The sequence below is a fragment of the Dendrobates tinctorius genome, unplaced genomic scaffold (assembly GCF_039654945.1).
Source record: "Dendrobates tinctorius isolate UK_male_01 unplaced genomic scaffold, ASM3965494v1 ptg000062l, whole genome shotgun sequence".
Taxonomy (NCBI): Eukaryota; Metazoa; Chordata; class Amphibia; order Anura; family Dendrobatidae; genus Dendrobates; species Dendrobates tinctorius.
The window spans coordinates 37,371,662-37,395,056 of NW_027361730.1; the positions used below are offsets into that span (position 1 = coordinate 37,371,662).

Genomic DNA, 23,395 nt, shown 5'->3' on the forward strand with positions numbered 1-23,395 from the left:
AGGCCCTGATGGCATTCACCCTCGGGTATTAAGGGAGTTAAGTAATGTGATAGACAGGCCTCTATTCCTTATATTTAAAGACTCTATAGAAACAGGGTCTGTTCCTTTTGATTGGCGGCAAGCAAATGTGGTACCAATATTCAAAAAGGGGTGTAAAAGGGAAACTGGAAACTATAGTCCGGTAAGCTTAACATCTGTTGTGGGTAAAATTTTTGAAGGGTTTCTAAGGGATACCATTATGGAATATCTCAATGTTAATAAATGTTTAACTCCATATCAACATGGATTTATGAAGGATCGCTCCTGCAAACTAACCTGATCAGCTTCTATGAGGATGTAAGCTCTCAAATGGACCAAGGAGAATCATTGGATGTCATTTATCTCGACTTCTCTAAAGCATTTGACACTGTCCCACATAAAAGATTGGTAAGATGAGAAAGCTTGGGGTGGGGAAAATGTGTGTAGATGGGTAGGTAGCTGGCTTAGTAATAGAAAACAAAGAGCGGTTATTAATGGTGCATACTCAGATTGGGCCAGGGTTACTAGTGGGGTACCACAGGGTTCTGTATTGGGCCCCCTACTATTTAATATATTTATTAATGATCTAGCGGATGGCTTACACAGTAAAATATCAGTATTTGCAGATGATACAAAACTATGTAAGGTAGTTAACACAAAGGAGGAAAGTTTGCAACTACAGACAGATTTGAGTAAGTTGGAGAATTGGGCTGAAAAATGGCAAATGAGGTTTAACACAGATAAGTGTAAGGTTATACACATGGGAAGGAGAAACAGATGCAACAATTACTTACTAAATGGGAAACTGCTGGGGAAATCAGACATGGAAAAAGACTTAGGCATCTTAGTCAATAAGAAGCTAAATTGGAGTGCCCAGTGTCAGGCAGCTGCCACCAAAGCAAATAGGGTCATGGGATGCATTAGAAGAGGTCTGGGGACACGAGATAAAAACATTATTCTCCCTCTGTACAAATCACTCGTCAGACCACACTTGGAGTATTGTGTGCAATTTTGGACGCCGATGCTCAAGAAAGACATTACTGAACTTGAAAGGGTTCAAAGGCGGGCTACTAAAATGATAAATGGAGTTGGTTCACTACAATACCCAGAAAGGTTATAAAAATTAGGTGTATTTACTCTAGAAAAGAGAAGACTTAGGGGAGACCTAATATATATGTACAAGTATATCAGAGGGCAATACAGAGATCTCTCCAATGAACTGTTTGTACCAAGGACTGTGACAAGAACAAGGGGACATTCTCTTCGTTTGGAGGAAAGACAATTTCTGCACCAGCATAGAAGAGGGTTCTTCATGGTAAGGGCAGTGAGGCTCTGGAATTCTCTTCCTGAGGAAGTGGTGACAGCCAACTCACTGAATGAATTTAAGAAAGAAATGGATGCTTTTCTTGTGAGTAACAGTATAGAAGGTTACGAATAACATAATATTATAGGTAGATGGTTGACCCAGATTAGGGGAAGGAATTTTTTACCCTATGGAGAAAATTGGCTTCTACTCTGTGGGTTTTTTGCCTTCCCCAGGATCAGAACAGAACAGCTGCACTAAAAATAGGCTGAACTAGATGGACATAAGGTCTTCCTTCAGCCTTCATAACTATGTTACTATGTAAAGCGTGCTGTCCGCAAGGCACAAGCAGAATCTGGTGTACTGACCACATCTACTTCCTTATGTCAAATATGTGGGAGAACCTTCAGGGCCTGGATTGGCCTCATTATCCACCTCCGGACCCATAACTATTAATTCTCTTCTAACCCCGAAGTCATGGTCATCTTCGACTATGAAGGATGAACATCAATATAGAAAAACTTCAATAAATCTGCTAGGTCTGAAAGGGTTGTTCTAATTATTTTTCAGGATCACACTGCTTCCTGTTTACCGGGTGTGGTGCACTCCTGAGAACTGACAGTTTGGAACAGTTGGATAGTTGCACCACTGTTCCGAAAAGAGCATTCTCACAAACTAAAGGTACTGTCACACTTAGCGATGCACCAGCGATCCCGACCAGCGATATGATGCGGTCAAGATCGCTGGTGCATCGCTAAGTGGTCGCTAGTGAGCTGCTAAACAGGCAGATATCACCAGCGACATAGCAGCGGTCTGGGGTCGTTACTTACCTGTCAGACGAGGCGATCCTGACGTCCTCCCACCCGCGTCCACGCGTCGCTCGTTGGCGCCACAGGAAGCCCAGCAGGAAGCTGACGAGAAACGGTCCAGGATGTTCTCGCGCAATCAGCGATAATCAGCGGGGGAGCCGGTCGGAGGTATCACACATAGCGATATCGCTAGCAATATCGCTGCTACGTCACAAAAACCAGTGACGTTATAGCGATATTGCTAGCGATATCGCTTAGTGTGACAGGCCCTTAAGGCTGGCCAGATCCACCACCAGCTTCAGAGTACCGTGTGTAGCTTAAATAACATAGAGCCCAAAAGCGTTGCGAGTGCCTTACCTAGGTAACCGGCCATTCTGAGACTGCAAGGTGGTTGAAGCTAGGCAATGAATGGCCCACAGTACAAGAGAAAATCCCTCAGTTCTTGAGAATGGACTGTATTTTTAATAGGAGTTTGTTGTGTTGGCACCATTGAAATTGTTCCAGAAAATTAAAGTATTTCTCAGAAAAAGTTATTGCAATTGCACATTTTGTTATACACAAAAAAAACAGAGCAAAAAAGACAAACTGGACATTATTTCAAACAAAACCCTCAAAATTGGCCAGACAAAATTGTTGATACCCTCAACTTCATATTTGGTTGCACACCCTTTAACCCCTTAACGAACGCCGATACGCCTTTTAACAGAGGAAGTTAGGGGTACTTAAACCACATCGCTGTTAATTAACGGCGCTGAGGTTTAAGGTTATAGCGCCACCCAGCATCGAAATATCTCTGAGGTCTCAGCTGCTGGGGGTAGCAGAGACCCAAGAGAACATGATTCAGGTTGGCTTTTACAGACCCCAGTGTTGCGATCGCCGTTATTAACCGTATAATGACGACCGCAAAAAAGTCTGATTTTACATTTAATTTCTTTCTCCTCTGATGTGATCGCACAGCAGAAAGAGAAATAGGGTCCCCGCTCTCCCCCCGGTACCTCCCAGTGTCCCTGGACCCTCCTGCATCCCCCCACACCCGCCAGCGTCTTCTTCTGGGAACAATAGGAAATTTTTCCTATTGGTTCATTTTGGTCACTGTGATAGACCCTACCACAGTGATCAAAAAAAATTGTAACTCAAACCCCTTTCTCATGCACTTAGTTAGGGCAAAATAATAAAATAAAAAAATGTATTTACTTCCATTTTCCCATTAGGGTTAGAGTTGGGCTAAAGTTAGGGTTGGGGCTAAAGTTAGGATTAGGGTTGGGGCTAAAGTTAGGGATAGGGTTGGAGCTAAAGTTAGCCTTAGTGTTGGAGCTAAAGTTAGGGTTGGGCTAGGGTTAGGGTTGGGATTAGGGTTAGGTTGGTATTAGGGTTAGGTTTGTGGTTAGGGATATGGTTGGGATTAGGGTTAGAGTTGGAGTTAGAATTGGGGGTTTCCACAGTTTAGGCACATCAGGACCTCTGCAAACACGACATGGCGTCTGATCTCAATTCCAGCCAATTTTGCATTGAAAAAGTCCAACAGCAGTCCTTCCCTTCTGAGCTCTGCTGTGCACCCAAAGAGTGGTTTACCCCCACATATGGGATATCTGCGTACTCAGAACAAATTGCACAACAACGTTTGGGGTCTAATTTCTCCTGTTACCCTTGGGAAAATAAAAATTCGGGGGCGAAAAGATCATTTTTGTGAAAAAATATAATTTTTAATTTTCACAACTCTACGTTATAAACTTCTGTGAAGCACTTGGGGTTTCAAAGTGCTCACCACCCATCTAGATAAGTTCCTTTGGGGGGGTCAAGTTTCCAAAATAGTGTAACTTGTGGGGGTTTCCACTGTTTAGGCACATCAGGTGCTCTTCAAACGCAACATGGCATCTGATCTCAATTCCTGCCAACTCTACATTGAAAAAGTCAAGCGGCACTCCTTCCGTTCCAAGCCCTGCTATGCTCCCAAACAGTGGTTTACCCCACAATATTGGCGTATTCAGGAGAATTGCGCAACAAATTTTGTGGTTCATTTTCTCTTTTTACACTTATGAAAATAAAAAAATTGGTTCAGAATTAAAATGTTTGTGAAAAAGTTAAATGTTCATTTTTTCCTTCCACATTGCTTCAGTTCCTGTGAAGCACATAAAGGTTAATAAACTTCTTGAATGTAGTTTTGAGCACCTTGAGGGATGCAGTTTTTAGAATGGTGTCACTTTTGGGTATTTTCTGTCATGTACACCCCTGAAAGTGACTTCAAATGTGATGTGGTCCTGTTATGAGTCACCGAAGGAGGAAAAAACAAAAATACAAGCTAAGTCCAGAAAACCGGAGAGGTTGGTAGCTATCGGATTGCAGACCCCTGATCCTATCCACAACAACTAACAGTAGCCGCAGGGGGTTCCTACGATGCCCTAGACCCCTCAATCACAGCCAGAGAACTAAATAGGCCTAAAGAAAGAAAGGGGAAATCTAAACTGCCCCAGAGCAGACCCCAAAGCAATAGGCAGCCCCCAACATATAATGACGGTGAAGCAAGATGAAAACACTAACACAGATAGAAAGATAGGTTGAGCAAACGATGGGGCCCAAGCTAACTAAAAAGGACAGGATAGAAAAGCTGCTGTCTGCAATCCGTAAAAAACCCTACCAAAAAATGTCCCAACCGTCTGATAGGAAAAACAGGCCCTGAAGTCGCTAGGACTTCAAAAAGACTATATCAGCACTCAGGTAAGTTCCGAAGACAGAGCAAAAAGACAAACTGATCAGAGACAAAAATGGAACTCAGCACACCCCCGACCGGGGATGGCTGAACTCCAAAAAACAAGGTAAACAAAACAAAACTAATAAGTTCAATAGCAGAGCAAAAACTTATCTTTGGGAAGCAGGAATCAGACTGGTCTCCAAGAATCCAGCAGAGAAATCACCAGTGACTCAGAAGGGCGTCGGCTGCCTTATATCCAGTCAGAAGTTCCTGTTACCCAGTCATCATCTACAAGATCAGGTGTTTGGTAATCAGCCTCACTACCTTCTTTCACCAGAAGAGGGAGTTCATCAGACATCGACGGTGCAGGGGAAAATGAACTCACAACATGGTCCCTTAAAAAAATGGTTTTGTAAATTTTGTTGTAAAAATGAGAAATCGCTGGTCAACTTTTAACCCTTATAACTTCCTAACAAATGTAAACTGATTTAAAGTAGACATGTGGGAAATGTTATTTATTTAGTATTTGTTGTGACATCTCTCTGATTTAAGGACATAAAAATGAAAAGTTTGAAACTTGCAAAATTTTAAAATTTTTTGCCATATTTCCATTTTTTCCATAAATAAACGCAAGTCATATCAAAGAAATTTTACCACTAACATAAAGTACATTATGTCATGAAACAAAGTCTCAGAATCAGCGGGATCCGTTAAAGCATTCCAGAGTTATAACTTCATAAAGTGACAGTGGTCAGAATTGTAAAAATTGGCTAGGTAATTAAGTAGCAAATTGGCTGTCACTAAGGGGTTAAAATGAATAACTGCAATAAATCGCTTCCTATAACCATCAACAAGCTTCTTACTCGTCTCAACTGAAATTTTGGACCACTCTTCTTTTACAAACTTCTCCCGATCTCTCATATTTGAAGGGCGCCTTTTCCCAACATCAATTTTAAGATCTCTCCACAAGTGTTCAATGAGAATTAGATTAGGACTCATTGCTGGCCACTTCAGAACTCTCCAGTGCTTTGTTTCCATTGTCCTGCTGGAAGACCCCTGACCTAGGACGCAAACCCAGCTTTCAGGTTTCATATAGCATTGAAAACAGTCAAGGCACCCAGTGCCAGAGGCAGCAAAACAGCCCAAAACGTTTTTGAACCTCAACCATATTTGACTAGATGTACGATGTTCTCTTCATTGTAGGCCTCATTCCATTTTCAGTAGAATCATGTGCTTTACCAAAAAGCCCTTTCTTAATCTCATCTGTCCATAAGACACTTTCCCAGAAGGATTTTGGCTCACTCATGTACAGTTTGGCAAACTTCAGTCTAGCTTTTTTATGTCTCTCTCAGCAATGCGGTCCTCCTGGGTCTCCTGCCATAGTGTTTGATGTAATTCAAATGTCAACAGATAGTATATGCTTACTCTGATGCACCCTGAGCCTACAGGACAGTTTGAATTTCTGTGGAACTTGATTGGGGCTGTTTATCCACCATCTGGACTATTTTGCATTGCAACCTTTTATCAATTTTTTTCTGCCGTCCACGTCCAGGGAGATTAGCTACAGTGTCATGGGTTGTAAACTTCTTGATTATGTTGTGCACCGTGGACAAAGGAACATCAATATCTCTGGAGATGGACTTCTAACCTTCAGATTATTGATATTTTTCAACAATCTTGGATCTCAAGTCTTCAGACATTTCTCCCCTCCTCTTTTGGTTCTCCATGCTTAGTGTGGCACACACAGACACAATGCAAAGATTGAGCTAACTTCTCATCTGCTTTTAGGTGTGATTTTCATATTGCCCACACCTGTTATTTGCTACAAGCAAGTGTGAATGAGCATCATATGTTTGAAACAAAGTTGTTTACCCTCATTTTTGGAAAGGTGCCGACAATTTTGTTCTGCCCTTTTTTGGAAGTTTTATGTGAAATTATGTTGAATTTGCCTTTTTTTCTATTTTTTGTGTTATTCCAATACACACAAAGGAAATAAAGGTGTATAGCAAACATGTAATTGCAATAGTTTTCTGGGAGAAATACTTAATTCACTTTTGGTCATGACTTTATATGTTTACATAGTAACATAGTATTTAAGGTTGAAGGAAGACTTTAAGTCCATCTAGTTCAACCCATAGCCTAACATGATGATCCAGAGGAAGGCAAAAAAAACCCATGAGGCAAACAGTAAGCTTCACATTGAGAGAAAAAGAATTCCTTCTCGACTCCACATACGGCGATCAGACTAGTTCAATGCCCTATCAAGGAATCTAGTATATATACCCTGTAACATTATACATTTCAAGAATGGCATCCAGGCCCTTCTTAAATTTTAGTAGGAATCACTCATTACAACATCATACGGCAGAGAGTTCCATAATCTCACTTCGCTTACAGTAAAGAATCTGAGTCTGTGATTATGCCTAAACCTGCTTTCCACCAGACGTAGAGGATGCCCCCTTGTCCCCGTCACAGGTCTAAGAGTAAAAAGATCATTAGAAAGGCCTTTGTACTGTCCCCCCATATATACATTGTATTAAGATCACCCTAAGCCTTTGTTTTTCCAAACTAAATAACCCCAAGTGTAATAACCTGTCTTGGTATTGCAGACCCCCCAGTTCCCTAATAACCTTGGTCGCTCTTCTCTGCACCCACTCCATTTCAGCTATATCTTTCTTATACACCGGAGAACTGTACACAGTATTCTAAGTGTGGTCACACTAGTGACTTGTATAGAGGTAAAATTATGTTCTCCTCATGAGCATCTATGCCTCTTTTAATGCATCCCATTATTTTATTTGACTTTGCAGCAGCTGTCTGACACTGGCCACTAAATGTGAGTTTGCCGTCCACCCATACACCCAGGTCTTTTTCCGTGACAGTTTTGCCCAGTGTTTTACAATTAAGCACATAATTATACATCTTGTTTGTTCTACCTAAGTGCATGAGCTTACATTTATCCCCATTAAAGCTCATTTGCCATTTATCAGCCCAAGCTTCAAGTTTACATAAGTTTTCCTGTAATATTAAATTGTCCTCCTGTTTTGATTACCCTGCAAAGTTTAGTGTCATCTGCAAATATTGAAATTCTACTCTCTATGCCCCCTACAAGGTCATTAATATGTTAAAAAGAAGCGGGCCCAATACTGACCTCTGTGGTACCCCACTGCTAACCGTGACCCAGTTCGAGTGTGCTCCATTAACCTCTTCACCCCCAAGGGTGGTTTGCACGTTCATGACCGGGCCAATTTTTACAATTCTGACCACTGTACCTTTATGAGGTCATAACTCTGGAACGCTTCTATGGATCCCGGTGATTCTGACATTGTTTTCTCGTGACATATTGTACTTCATGTTAGTGGTAAAATTTCATTCAAATAACTTGCGTTTATTTGTGAAAAAAATGGAAATTTGGCAAAAATTTTGAAAATTTCGCAATTTTCCAACTTTGAATTTTTATGCCCTTAAATCACAGAGATACGGCACACAAAAAACTTGATAACTAACATTTCCCACATGTTTGCTTTACATCAGCACAATTTTGGAACCAAAATTTTTTTTTGTTAGGAAGTTATAAGGGTTAAAAGTTGACCAGCGATTTCTCATTTTTACAACACCATTTTATTTTTAGGACCACATCACATTTGAAGCCACTTTGAGGGGTCTATATGATAGAAAATACCCAAAAGTGACACCATTCTAAAAACTGCACCCCTTAAGGTGCTCAAAACCACATTCAAGAAGTTTATTAACCCTTTAGGTGCGTCACAGGAATTTTTTTGAATATTTAAAAAAAAATGAACATCTAACTTTTTTTCACAAAAAAAATACTTCAGGTTCAATTTTTTTTACCAAGGGTAACAGGAGAAATTGGACTGCAAAAGTTATTGTGCAATTTGTCCTGAGTACGCCGATACCTGATTTGTGGGGGGGAACGACTGTTTCGGCGCATGGCAGAGCTCAGAATGGAAGGAGCGCCGTGACTTTTTCAATGCAAAATTGGCTGGAATTCAGATCGGACGCCATGTCATGTTTGGAGTCACTGATGTACCTAAACAGTGGAAACCCCCTACAAGTGACCCCATTTTGGAAACTAGACCCCCCAAGGAACTTATCTAGATATGTGGTGAGAACTTTGAACCCACAAGGGCTTTACAGAAGTTTATAACGTACAGCGGTACAATTAAAAAATCATATTTTTTCCACAAAAATGATCTTTTCACCCCAATTTTTATTTTCCCAAGGGTAACAGGACCCTAAAAGTTATTGTGCAATTTGTCCTGAGTATGCTGATACCCCACATGTGGGGGTAAACCACTATTTGGGTGCATGGCAGAGCTCGGAAGGGAAGCAGCGCCATTTGACATTTTTGGCTGGAATTGAGATCGGACATCATGTCGCGATTGGAAAACCCCTAATGTACCTAAACAGTGGAAACTCCCCACAAATGACCCCATTATGAAAACTAGACCCCCTTAGGAACTTATCTAGATGTGAGGTGAGCACTTTGAACCCCCAAGGGCTTCACAGAAGTTTATAATGCCAGGGCATGAAAATAAAAAAATCGTATTTTTTCCACAAACATGATCAACTAGTCCCCAATTTTTTTATTTTCCCAAGGGTAACAGGAGAAATTGAACCCCAAAAGTTGTTGTCCAATTTGTCCTGAGTACGCTGACACCCCATATGTGGGAGAAAACTACTGTATGGACACACGTCAGGGCTCGGAAGGGAAGTAGTGATGTTTTGGAATGCAGACTTTGATGGAATGGTCTGCGCGTGTCATGTTGCCTTTGGAGAACCCCTAATGTACCTAAACAGTGGAAACACCCACAAATGACCCCATTTTGGAAACGAGAACCCCTAAGGAACTTATCTAGATGTGTGGTGAGCACTTTGAACCCCCAAGGGCTTCACAGATCACTGTGACAGATCAGCAATCTGTCACAGGCAGTGCACAAGGCTTCCTCATGCCTGCGCTTTGCAGGCACTGAGGAAGCCAGCTTCCTCCAGGCCCCCGTCGCCATCTTGGATCCGGGGGCCTGGAGGAAAGGAGTCCCCCGCAGCAGCGCTGCACATTGCGCTGCCGTGGGGGGCTCAGGGAAGCACGGAGGGAGCCCCCTCCCTGCCGATGCTTCCCTTTAACTCCCGGTACACCGCGATCATGTTTGATCGCGGTGTGCAAGGGGTTAACGTGTCGGGGGCGGTCCGTGACAGTCCCTGACACATAGTGCCGGGTGTCAGCTGTGATAATCAGCTGACACCCGGCCGCGATCAGCGGCGCTCACCACATGGGCGCCGCTGATCGCGCTAGACGTACTATCCCGTCCATGGGCATAGGGGCCCGGGTCCCATGGACGGGATAGTACGTCTGATGTCAGGAAGGGGTTAATAACCACCCTGTTTCCTATCCCTGAGCCAGCTCTTAGCCCACTTACACATATTTTCCCCTATTCCCATTGTTCTCATTTTATGTATCAACCTTTTGTGTGGCACCGTATCAAAAGCTTTTGAAAAGTCCATATACACCACATCCACTGCGTTCCCTTGGTCCAGTCCGGAACTTACTTCTTCATAGAAACTCATCAGATTAGTCTGACAGGAACGGTCCCTCATAAACCATGTTGATATTGAGTCATGAGGTTATTCTTCTTCAGATGATACTCCAGTATAGCATCTCTTAGAAAACCCTCCAGGATTTTACCCACAGTAGAGGTTAAGCTCACTGGCCTATAATTTCCAAGTTCAGTTTTCGTCCCCTTTTTGAACATTGGCACATTTGCTATACACCAGGCCTGTGGTACAGACCCTGTTATGGAATCTTTAAAGTCTATCAATGACTGTACTTAATTCCTGCAGTACTCGGGGGTATATCCCATCCGGGTCCGGGGATTTGTCAACTTTAGTGATTTTTAGACGCCGACGTACTTCCTGCTGGGTTAAGCAGGTTATGCTTCCCTGTAATCTAGAATATATAATCCAGAACCTGCCCTGTCCCAATTAAGCGTGATTGATGTAGTATTAGTGCTGTAGGAAATGCCAAACAGACCGAAGACTCAAAATAGCTTTTTAAACATCTTTTATAGAGTTGTCATGAGAACAACTCTAGACATAGAGACAGACGGACAGACTTCATAGAGATAGTATGACTCAGTTATCACCCGCAGCCAATTGCTATCGTTATGTTGGAAAAGTGGGTCTGCTCAATGTTCGAATTGAAGAAATAATAAGCATGGTGGCAAGGAGAAAAACAGATCTATAGAATAATAGGTGCTGGCTACAAAGGATATTTTTCAGCAGTGCATGAATCTATACACTTCTGGAATGAAATTATGGCCCCCTGCAATACACATAAATGGATGGAACGTCTCGTTCTAGGTGAGGGAGGAGTGGAGAGATGACATGTTTGAAAACAAAATTAGAGATTACCAGAGATGGGAATAGAACTAGAGAGGAGGCGGTGGAATAAGAGTGTCTGGTAAGAGGACATTAATTGATAAGGGAAGAAAACAGAAGTGTTGCTCAATAGCTTGCACTATGTTACAATGGTCATGATGAAAAAAGCCCCAAGTTATGAGGCCGTCTGCAGACAGTACAATAAATAAGCTAAAAATAAAAGATTAAAATCCTTTTTGCCATGTGCGTAATCCTTCTCTTACCATTATTGCTTTTAGTTGTACTGCTTCCTAAGGAGCTTTTCGAAACACGCCTTGCACACATGGCGCATTAAATTAGTACAGTGAGGAAGACTAGGATTAAACAATATATACTGACAGCAAAATGCAGGATGCAGTTGTGATCTTTAACCCCTCCACATCCAACTGAAGCTGTCATGTATTGTACTGGTGTATGCAGTGGCACGACCTGGAAAATTACAGTAATCATAGGCTAAGGCACCGATTTCCAAGTCTTTGAAGGTCACAAGCAACTTTTATTACTACTATTAAATATTACTGTAATATAATATTACATATTATCATTATTAAAAGGCAGATGCCTATTAAAGATATGACCGAGTGATATCGCTTATACTCCAATGTTAACAGCCAGTGGTGTGACAGATTTACCATAATTTACACCAGAAAACAGTAAAAACCATAAAGAATCTAGACCAACTTATAAATAGCAGACATTTAGGTTTGTCGTGCTCAGACATCCCAAAATACATCAAAATTTTCAAGAGTCGTCAAATTCTTAATACATTTTCAGCATCTTACTCCAATGGGTTTAGCAAATTACCCCCAAAAATGTTCCAAGTTGTCCCCACAACCACTCTCATGGTGTCGTTAGACATTAGATGAAACGTGACCAAATATGATATCAACAGAATCAGATGACTTTCCTCTGACAGCAGACAAGCCTATGCCAGAGATACCTGGGAAAGGTCCATTCTTGTCTCCATATTAAAAACACTTGTGCATTTGCCTAAGAAGATGAGACGGCCAACAGTTATGTAAAGTGTATGGGCCCAAGTAAATCTAATGTATAGTGAACAAGATTCTATAAAAGAAACATTTATAGCCTCTGGAGGTTGGTGCATTATAATCACTACTCTCATGGAAGCGTCACCTACATTTGGTTGACTTGTTACATGATAGGTGATCACTTGGTTCATACTGCCCGAACCACGAACAGCATGAATCAGAGACTGCTGTAGGTATTATTTTGAAACACTCCGGCATAGGAGAGAAAACATAATTTCAAGAGCCAGACGGAGAATATAGGGAGAGAAAAGACTAGTCCAGGGCCCCTCCGGGCCAGTTCATCTCCACACCACTCTAGATAATTGTCAGGTCTCTCCCATGTGTACATAGGTGAAGGCCTCAATAGTGATAAAAAAAGGGGTAATTGGCTTACCAGTCTGGTGCACGGCAAAAAGCCTTTGGAAGTAATATGAGTAGATCTATGTAGAAGCCAGCACTCATAGTAATCCATAGAAAATTAGGTTTATTGTTCAAATTAAAAACATGAGTGGCAAAGAGCAACAAAAATGATTAAAAAATATGTATCAATGGTAGAGAATGGCTGAATGTTTAATCAGGCATCTGGGCAACTAGTTTTTGACTATTGCTGTCCTTAGTCTGAGCTCTGAACAATAAACTTAATCTTTATGGAATAGTATGAGTGCTGGTTTCTACGTAGATCTACTCATAGTGGAAGACCTGTCAATCAACAAGAATGGTGCAGGGAAAAGGTGACCAGGGGCGGCACTGTCTCTCCCTAACTTAAATTTACATTTTCTCTGAAATGCTGGAACATTTCAGAGAAAATAATAATTTTTTAGCCAGGCTTTGGTTCGTGCAGTCGTTTGTTGGGCAGCACAATTCAAGTGACTGGTTTCCCTTAATTCACTGAAAGCATTGATACTGATGCTTCTCTAGTGGTTTGCCTAATGTCATGTCTTCCTGTCAGTGGTTCTTAGATCTCTGTAATAATGTGTGAGATAGAAATATTAGGATTCATGTAAGTACATATACAGTATGCACATTTTGTGAATATGTCACAGCAGACTAGTGAATGTTTACATTGCGCACACTGCACGCTGTAAGGATTCTCCGGCATACTTCCAGCCACATTACAAATAGATTGTGTCCGACCTCGCACAGTCTGGTTTCCTAAGGCCAGATATTGCTTTTAAGTTTCAGATAGAAGGGACTAACATGAGGGTTTGCTTATAGTCTATAAAAATAGAGATATGCTGGGTGACATAGGAGCTCTATACACAAATCAGTATATTTTTTTAAAATCTGATTGTCACATATACTGTACGTTAAAAAGCAGAATTTACTATAGCACTTTATAGTGTTCTTACAGTGATTACTGGGATGTTTTCTTTTATTTAATGGTCTTGTATATGTCTAGCAATATATAGCATTAACATGATTTGGTTCATCCAGGATGGAACGAGAGGAAATGTATACTCAACGCAAAGCTGAGAGAGCCACACTCCGGAGTCACTTCAGAGACAAGTACCGCTTACCCAAGGTAACAACTACAGTTTAGTTAAGGAGTTCTAAAACCAATGAAACTATAGAAAGGACGTGTTCAAAACTCAACATTTATCTGAGGGATCTCTATTTCATCTGACCTCTGAGCACATTTACATGAGCATTACTTTGTAAGCTTAGGGTTAGAGGCCTTCTCAAATTGGTTAATTTAGTCCAAACTATTTTGTTGCAGTCCTGAAAGTTCATGAAAAGCATGTTACTGAATCAAGAACATTACATGGCACCTTTAATAAAAGTAATACATGTTTCCTGAAATTACAGGATATTATCGTTTACTTTAAAAGAAAATGTTCACATATTTGTAAGTAATGTTGGAAAAGAGCATACAAAGGTTTGTTTTCATGATTACTATTCAGGAGCACACCACTCTCCTGCCTCTTGGCTTTCTGCTTGTGGAAGCGTGGTCGTCTTGTTGACTGGCATTTCGGATGATTGTGCTGCTGGCCCACTATATGTTCTCCTATGATGTAAGCAGAGGATTGTAGATCCAGCAATCTGGCCAGCTACAGAGAAGCAATTAAACGTTTAAAGGCAATCTGTCAGCAGGTTTTTGCTATGTAAGCTAAAGACAGCAGGAGATAGAGGCTGACACACAGAATTCAGGGATGGGTCACATGTCAAAGTGCTATTTACTAACTGTCAAGGATTTTATAACTAAGATATTAACATTGCCATACTACATGAGACTGGCAACTCCCCCTCCTGTGATAAGCAGCTCACTGTCTATGGATTTTGTACATGGAGAGCCTGGGGTGGGCGGGGTTAGCTTTCTCAGCTCTGCTTCACTCTAACTCTAAAATCTCTGTGTGAGAACCGTTGCACCCAGAAAAATAAGTGATATATCGTTGGATTCAGCTTCTTTGCCTACATTATGCTGCTCTCAGGTAGGGGAAAACCTGCTGACAAATTACCTTTCAAGGGAACCTGTCACCCCACCAGGCATTTTTAAGTAAAAGAGCCACCTTGTGCAGCACTAATGCTGCATTCTGTCAAGGTAGCTCCTTTGTTTAGCGTCCCTTCCACCGCAGAAATAAGTTTTTAAAATTGGTCAAAAATACCTGAATTTTGACCGGGGGGGCAGGTCTTTCTCGCTCTGACACAGACGCCTCACATCCATCACTCATTTCTTCCTTGAGTCATTGCTCCACCTCATCAGCGTTCTTTTGAAATCCTGCGCCTGCTCTCTACTATATTTTCTTGGGCATGCGCAGTTAGCGCTGCCCGTGCTGTCACATCACATCCTGGCCTTCCTATCGCGCCTGCGTGGACGCGCGGGCAGAGATCCCGCCCCGCAGTCGCTTATGATTTATTCACACTGCGGGGCTGGGAATCTTGGGTATGCGCAGCAGTTCTCTGAGGCTCTCATGCCCAAGAGTCCCAGCCCCGCAGTGTGAATAAATCATAAGCGACTGCAGGGCGGGATCTCTGGCCGCGCGTATACACAGGCGCGATAGGAAGGCCAGGATGTGATGTGACAGCACGGGCAGCGCTAAGTGCGCATGCCAAAGAAAATATAGTACAGCGCAGGCACCCTGATTTCATAAGAATGCTGAGGAGGCGGAGCAAAGACTCAAAGAAGAAATGAGTGATGGATGTGAGATGCCTGTGTCAAAGGGGGAAAGACCTGCCCCCAGGTCAAAATTCAGGTATTTTTGACCAATTTTAAAAACGATTATCTCTGCGGTGGAAAGGACGCAAAATAAAAGAGCCACCTTGACAGAATGCAGCATTAGTGCTGCACAAGGTGGCTCTTTTACTTAAAAACGCCTGGGGGGGTGACAGGTTCCCTTTAAGAAGTAAGCGCTTGCAAGCGCTGTGTTCCTTACTTACACCTGTTTCACACATCCGTTTGTCACCATCAGTCAAAATCCGCTGTTTTGGAAAAAAAACGGATCCGCCATTTTTCTTTGTGGATCCGTTTTTTTTCCCCATTCACTTTCATTATCGACGGATTTTGACTGATGATAGTCCGTTGCATCCGTATTTGTGCGGATCCGCCAAAATTTTGGCGTCCGCTGAGATCACCGAACGGACCATGCAACTTTTTTTGCTGTCCGGATCCGCATTTTCCCCTTTTAACCCTGAATCAAGTCTCGCTGCTGGATGAAAATTCTCTCTCTCCTTACCCGCCACCTCCTCCATTCCTCGCCCGATCTCCAGCCACATCTCTCCCACCGTCTCTCATCGCGCGATCTCCTCCCTCATGGTCTCTCATCGCGCGCTCACCCACATCCCGCGAGATGATCGCTCACAGCAGATGCTCTTCCGGATACCACTACATCCGGCAGTATTAATTTTTTATTTTTTTGCTTTTTTCCCAGGCACGGTTCTTTTAAATTTTTACTATCGGCGGATCCGTACATCCGCCGATCCGCTGACCCCCGTTTCTGTCAGTCCGCCTGCGGATCAGTTTTCCGCTATTTTGGCGGATTTAGACTGACAGAAAAAACTGATGTCTGAAACAGGCCTTAGGAGACCTGCACTTAAAGACTTCAGTAATTGCCAGTATTTTAGGCAACAACCAGAAATAGTTTTTATATTTTATCAATCTGTTCTTGAGAATGGAGATTTATGATAAGATGCAAATTGCGAAGTTTTCCAGTGATCCAGCCGGCTTCAGAGCATGCTTACAAGGGCTATAGTAAGAGCAAGCAAGTGCACATTCTTGCCATTGAAACCAGAAATCTTGAAAAACAGAGGTGGATGGTAACCTCTCCTATGAGCAGCACACAATGAAATGAAAAATCCCGTTACTCTTGAAAATGGAGAGGAGTTTTGATAGGAAATAAATTGCAAAGTTGTTGGGTTTTTCTTCAAGCACATTGCAATTTTACCCATTTATAATTCTAAAATATTTTTAATATAAAGGAAATAACTGCCACAAGCAAACTATCTCATGTATAATAAAAACTTGTCAATGTTGTTTTTCAACAGCAGCAGCATGATGTGGAGACAGAGAGCCTGATTCCAGCGATGTGTCACTTACTGTACTGCTTGATTTAATTTTGACCAAATCCGTTTTATCTGCTGCAATCTAGCAGTGCTCAAAATGCTGAGCTCTGCATAATCCCACCCACACCACTGATTGCCAGCTTTTTGCATATGTATAATCATTGGGGTGAGCAGTTCATGATTATTCTTGACTGCCTGGCAGCAGGTTTACTAGTCCGGCTGATAAAACAGTAATTTTTTCATAACTATGGCACGCAGCCCAGTAGTGACACATTGCTAGAATCAGGGTATCTGTCCCTATGTTATGATGCTCTCAAATTAGGTAGTAAAAACCTGGTGACAAATTCCAGGTACAATAGAGGCCCCTAGACTTCAGTGATTGTGATATGTGCCAGTACTATTGGGAAGTTGCGCAAAGCTAACATACAGTCGTGTACATGCCTACTCTTTCTTAAGCTTATAATTACTATCCTAACTTGTTACCACTGGATAAAACTTAAGTTTTTCTCTCTTCTGATCTAGAGTGACGTTGATGAGGCCCAGATCCAGCTAGCTGGTGGAGACGTTGAACTGCCGAAGGAGTTGGCTAAAATGATTGAAGAAGATAATGAAGAAGAAGAAGGAAGATCATCGGTCATTGGACAACTGAGCAATATCCAGAATATTGATTTGGACTCAATTAAAGGGAAAGCCCAGTCAACGTTGGATGATCTGAAGCAGTCAGCAGAAAAATGTACTCTCATGTGACTTTATGCAAAACTATAAAAGATTTCAGTTTCCTGATGGTGAACAAAGATTCTGAAATCCCCAAACTAGATACCAACAAAAAATACGTTGGGGAGGCATTACAATGTGTAATGCTAGCTCTCAACAAGCCCTTACAGTACATTGGAAATGGTCGATTCCTAATACCATGAGACAAGATAGTTCTTGATCATGTAGCAAAGAATGTATTTGATTATATATACTGAGGTTAATAGAAAAGGCTACAATATAATATCTATTACCCAGAAGGTCATTCTCCAACTGCCTGTAAAAACAGGCAAACCCAAATAAACCATGACAATTGTAGCTAAGAATAACTCTTCTTTATCTATGGAAGTCTCTATCAGTGTAGAGATGGGTTTATCACCACCCAACATGGGGCACTTAGCTGATCAGCGAGCGTTTATTAGCCTTTTTAGACAAGCTGACCACACGAACACTCAGTAATAGATCGTTCTGTGCACTTAGGCTGCCATTGTTCTCAATAGCACAGATCCTATTTACATGGGATAATGTGCTGCTGCGAACAATGATCTTTTAATAAAACCTAAATATCATTTCACCCAATGAATGAGGTTGTCCATCAGGTGACCAGAAGCCTATTTACGTTGCCCAGTTTTTGGGGAAAAAAGTGCTTCTAGAGACGCTCATTCCTGAAATTATGCATTGTAATGGTAATTTCAAACAATTTTTTTTAATCTAATTTCTAGCTTCAATACAGTGATCCTTAAGGGAGTATTACCATCGCCAAGATCCTATCCCAATATCTTGTAGGTGTAATAATAATAGCAATGTAGTGTAGTTTTAATTCGCTATGTCGGTTACCCCATGTGCAGGGCATTGCAGTAGCTTAGGTATCCATTGTTACAACCAACCACTAACAACTAACCTACTGTTACTGTATGAGTGGTTGTAGCTACTGTAATGCTCTGCACATAGGGTGATATAGCGAATCAGTACTATACATTTCTAATTGGAAGTATTTGCTAATATTTTTATTACGACTACTACTGATTGGGATAGGATCTTGGCGATGGGAATCCCCCTTTAAGAATACAAAAACCTCTGCATCCACAAAGTCCATTAAGAGTGGATACAAAATAATAGCTCTCATTCCCATATTGCTGACGAAGACTATAATGTGTACACCCTCCTGTAGGGAGGCAAGTTATTACACAGATATCTGACTTGTGTTGTGCTATGTTCATGTCACAGTTGTTCGGCAGTTGTTCGGCAATAATACTAAACAGTTTATTGTAAAAGTTTGATTGTTCTTTTGTGATATAAAATGTAATGTTTTCTTTTCTGGTGCACCGAAAATATGCAGTATCTGAAAAGATGGTTTTTGAAAGTATGTTCATGGGACATTTAGTACCCAAATCCTAATTTTCTAAAGTTTTTTGATAAATAGGGCATATAAGTATTTACAGCTTAGGCCGGGATCACACTACCGTGTGTGATGTGAGAAACTCGCACGAGTCTCTCACATCAACACCCGGCACTGCCGCGGGCACTCAGGACCGGAGCTGTGGTTGCATAGAAATACATGCAGCCGCAGCTCTGGTCCTGAGTACCGTCGGCAGTGCCGGGTATTAACATGCAAGACTCCTGCAAGTTTCTCTCATCACACACAGTAGTGTGATCCCGGCCTAACTAATATCTAGCTCCTGATGTAGAAGGCAAAGAGTTGCTTTCTGTCCAAAACAGCGCCACTGTTGTCCATGAACTGGTATTGCACTGCACTGCACTGTGACACCAGTGAAGCCCATTATCAAGATTGGGCAATTCATGTTTATTCACAACCTCTCAGGGTAATAAGCATCACAGGATGATCTACTATTCATATAAAGAACAAATACACATACAAGAAATGCATGTAACAACTAATACAGCAGTACTAGAACATGTTTCTTAAAGGGAAGGTGCCACAATTTTTAATTTTGTATTACCGTATTATTATTAATGGCCTATTTTAAATGCAAAATTAAATGTACAACTTTAATAGTTTTGTTTTTATTCATTTTTTTCAGCCACTCAGGGCTGCCATTTTCATTTGGGGTGTGTAAGCGTCTGAGAACGACAGTTACACACCTCAAATATGGCAGCCCCTCCTGGGTATAAGAATTTGTGGTCGCTGTCCCACCGCATGTATTGAGGCTGCTCCTGCCTCTAACCGTGACCGGGGCGCACCACCTGGGCTCTCATTAAGCATTAATACAGTGTGTCCGTAAAGTCATGGTGCACTTTTGACCAGTCACTGGAAAGCAACAAGACTATAAAAATGTGAATTCTGCACCAAATACAAGTAAAACTCTCCCAGTTTCTTACCTATTCAGTGCAGTTCAATGTGGACTCCAGTTGTTGCCCTACACACATCCAAACTTGTGGTTGCACGATGTCACAGACCTGGCAGTATATTAATCAGAGTTCGGTTTATCAGGGGTTAATCTGACTGGGGGCTCAGCAACAGCTTAAATGTGCTTAAATGTGTTTGTGTTGTTTGTTCTTGTTATCTCTCTTTATGAACAGGTTTGATATGATTGGGCCAGAAAAATGGCGCCAAAATGTAAACTATAAAAGTGCACCATGACTTTACGGACACACTGTACTTTACATTTTTTCAAATGTTGAAATAAAAAATTTTAATGGCACCTTCCCTTTAACAGCACTAAAAGGGGTTGTCCAGGATGTATTTGGCCATATGGTTTCAGCTGTAGAAAATACCAAAGCAATAGTCACCCCTAGCAGGTTTAGCACTGCCTCTCTGCCGCAGCCCTGTCTTTGTTGAAAGGATACATAGGTGACATCACAAGTACAGCACACATGACTGCAGAAGCAAAGTCTGGGCTCTGTGGCTACATCCTCATCACCGAGTCTAGCGATTGGCTGCAGTGGTCATGTGTGCTGCATCTGCGATGTCTGCACTGAAGCCTTTCAAGAAAGGCCAGATCAGTGGCAGAGAGGCAGCACTAGACCTGTGGAGAATTACTTTCTACAGCTGCAATCCTTTGGCCAAATAATACTCAATACTGGACAACCCTGTTAAAGGAAAGCTATGAAAATAACTGTTTAAATCTGGTTTTTGTGTTAAAGGAGTTGTCAACTACTGTACAACCCCTACTTAATTAATTCAGGGCCGCAAAAAAATAAAACAATGTATATTCACCTCCAACAGTTACGTCTCTTGTGCCAGGTTGGCGCTTCTCTTCTCGACAGGTGACATGACTTCATTGTGTCATGTGGCTGCCACAGCCAATCAGGGTGTGCGGATCGGATGCAGCTCATATTCCATCAGAGCTGATGTCCTTAGGGTGTAAAAAAAACTCTTTACAATGGAGGTATAGATATCAGGGATTATGTACCTTTATGTTGTCCAGATGACGCTCCCAAAATTTGTCACAGTGATTTCTAACCTTTCCGATAAGTAGGATAACACAAAGAGAACACAGCTAGTCTAAGAACTGTAGATGCTGTACTACTAAAGAAGGGGTTTTAAAGCCCGCCATAAATATGAAATGCAAACCCACTCAAATTTTGGCAGGACTGGCTGACCATCTAATTTGCATGGGGGCCTCCTGACTACATCCTGACAGATGAAATGGGGGGAGGTAAGGCTTGACAATTTCAACTTAAACGTTCTATCCTTTTGTGCTACCTGTAGAAGAGTCTGGCAGAGGCTTACTCCAATCTCCCCAATGAAAAAACAAACGCTATCTAGGCACCTTAAGGTCCTTTTTTTAACTAAGTTGTCCAAAGCTCACATCACCCATTGGAAAACGAATATCTGGTTGTACCAACTTTTGTAGTTGCAATCACTTTTCTAGAATTTTATGTCAATCTCTCACATACATAGTTTAATGGTAGGTTTTAATGTCCAAACGCCTCATTTTAGTTCCTGTTTTAATGGGGTTGCTTCAGATTAGAAAAGGGTCTGTTTTTCCAGAAACAGTGCCACACTTGTCCAATGGTTGTGGCTGGTACAGCAACTGAATGAGAAACAGGTGGAGAATAGCAAAAAACAGAAGTAGACTTGTTGGGTTTCAATGTCTTCAGACATAGATCAAGTATGAACAGGCTTCCCCACATCGCAAAAACACATTTCACTGTTGGTAAGAAGGATCTTACTGTGAAATACCTTATCTGCCTTTACCATACTTTTGCCTTTTCTGATCCTTCAGAGAAAGGATTTTATTCTGTAAATGTGTATAATTGCGTTTTCACCTTTCACCCTCCTTTTAATCACAAGCTTCCTACTTTCTCGTTATCAAGTTCTGAAACACAGATCTCAGCTGAGGGTACAAGATACGATGGGCAAAAAAATAAGTGGAGTGGCTGATCATACACATTAATGTAGGACGTATCTGCTGACATCGGTGGGCCCGGTCGACCATCTAATGTGCATGGTTGGGGAGTGGGGTGTCCTATTATTTCCCTACAATGATGGGAAACAATGACAATGACTGGCGAAAGAAGGATCAAGCTGTTAGATTTTAATATGTCTGATTATTTTGTTGTGAGCAAGATAAGTTTTCACTAGAGGTTTTTGACCAGTTGTAGTCACCAATACATTGTACAGAGCTGTTTTAATTTATACATACACATATCCGGTTTAATAATGATTTATGACACTTGGAGCATGCCCTATTCTCGTCCGATCTGTGGATCAGCCATTAAACATGGCTGAAAAACAGAAGCCATTTGTTTTTACTTAAGTAATCCATCCACGTTTCATCCTTTTTTATCCAAACTTTTGCTAAAAGTCAATAAAGATCAGACACTACCTCCATTAGTTTTTAAAAGCCTATGAGGGAGGAAAAAAAAAAAGCACATGCAAAACAGATAACACATGAAATAAGTAAAATGGTCTGTTTTACACAATTGGAAACAGAAGTGTGAAGTCAGCCTAAGGATTACTCCCCTCAAGGATGTACATGGGGTAGTCAAGATGAAAGCACTGTCGGCTGAGCGAGAGTTTATGTGAGCGCTATCTAAAAGTATATGACCAGCTGCATACATCTGTACTTAGAATTAGTGACGTTAAAAAGAAAACATGGCTTACAACCTTACCAGACCAATATATTTAGCAACTTTTTGAGCAATGTTACGGCCTTATTACACATGCATCAATGAGGCCTTACTTTTCCCATGGGTGATATAGGTGCTGGATGACTCTTCCTCTGAAGTACAGTGATAATATTAAGAATGCTACGTCTCCTTCCCCATACTGTCCATGACTCACATTAAATTTTATTTCCAGGTGTGAAAAAAAAAATCTATGTGACAAAATAAAGAAAATTTGCAAAGGAGCAAATACATATTCAAAGTACTGCATGCAAAAAACCCTGTAACTGAAATGCAGTGAAAGAGTAAAATGATCATGCCCTGGTTGATTCATCACTTGGTTATAGGACGTTTGCACCCGTCCAATAACTGAACAATAGCACAGCAAATCTAAAATAACCCATCTGGGAAGTATCTGAAGACTGCGCCCTGGCCGAGGACGCCTCACTCCACTATGTCTCAGCACTGTGTAATGGTTTGGAGAGTTTTGTTTAGATCTGTGAGTCTTTGTAACAGTGGTTTCTACATTTCTAACAACTTGATATTAAAAGAAATCTTTGGAAAGTTTGGTGCGGGGGTGTTTTTTTTTGCCTACAGTGGATAGAATTCGCTCACATTAATAAATTCCCGTCATCTATCTGCTTTCCAATGTGTATTGGAATAAACAACCTCATAGAGTAAAGAAATAGCAGCAATTGTCCAGAGGGGGTAGATCGAGACACTCCCTGACATGTCATAGGTGCACTGTTTGATAAGTTATGCCGCCTTATTTTCCTAATTGACAAATCTA

The 23,395-nt window shown here is 41.4% G+C and overlaps 1 protein-coding gene across 1 annotated transcript in view; it reads left to right on the forward strand.

Annotated features, from left to right (window-relative positions):
* The window catches only part of CPLX3 (complexin 3), a 32,253-nt gene extending 9,081 nt beyond the window's left edge, over window positions 1–23,172 (forward strand). The window contains exons 2-3 of the mRNA XM_073579547.1: window positions 13,717–13,804; window positions 17,302–23,172. Of these exons, the coding sequence (XP_073435648.1) occupies window positions 13,717–13,804; window positions 17,302–17,526 (313 nt within the window). The 3' untranslated portion in view covers window positions 17,527–23,172. The remainder of the gene's footprint in view (window positions 1–13,716; window positions 13,805–17,301) is intronic.
* Window positions 23,173–23,395: the final 223 nt, after the last annotated feature.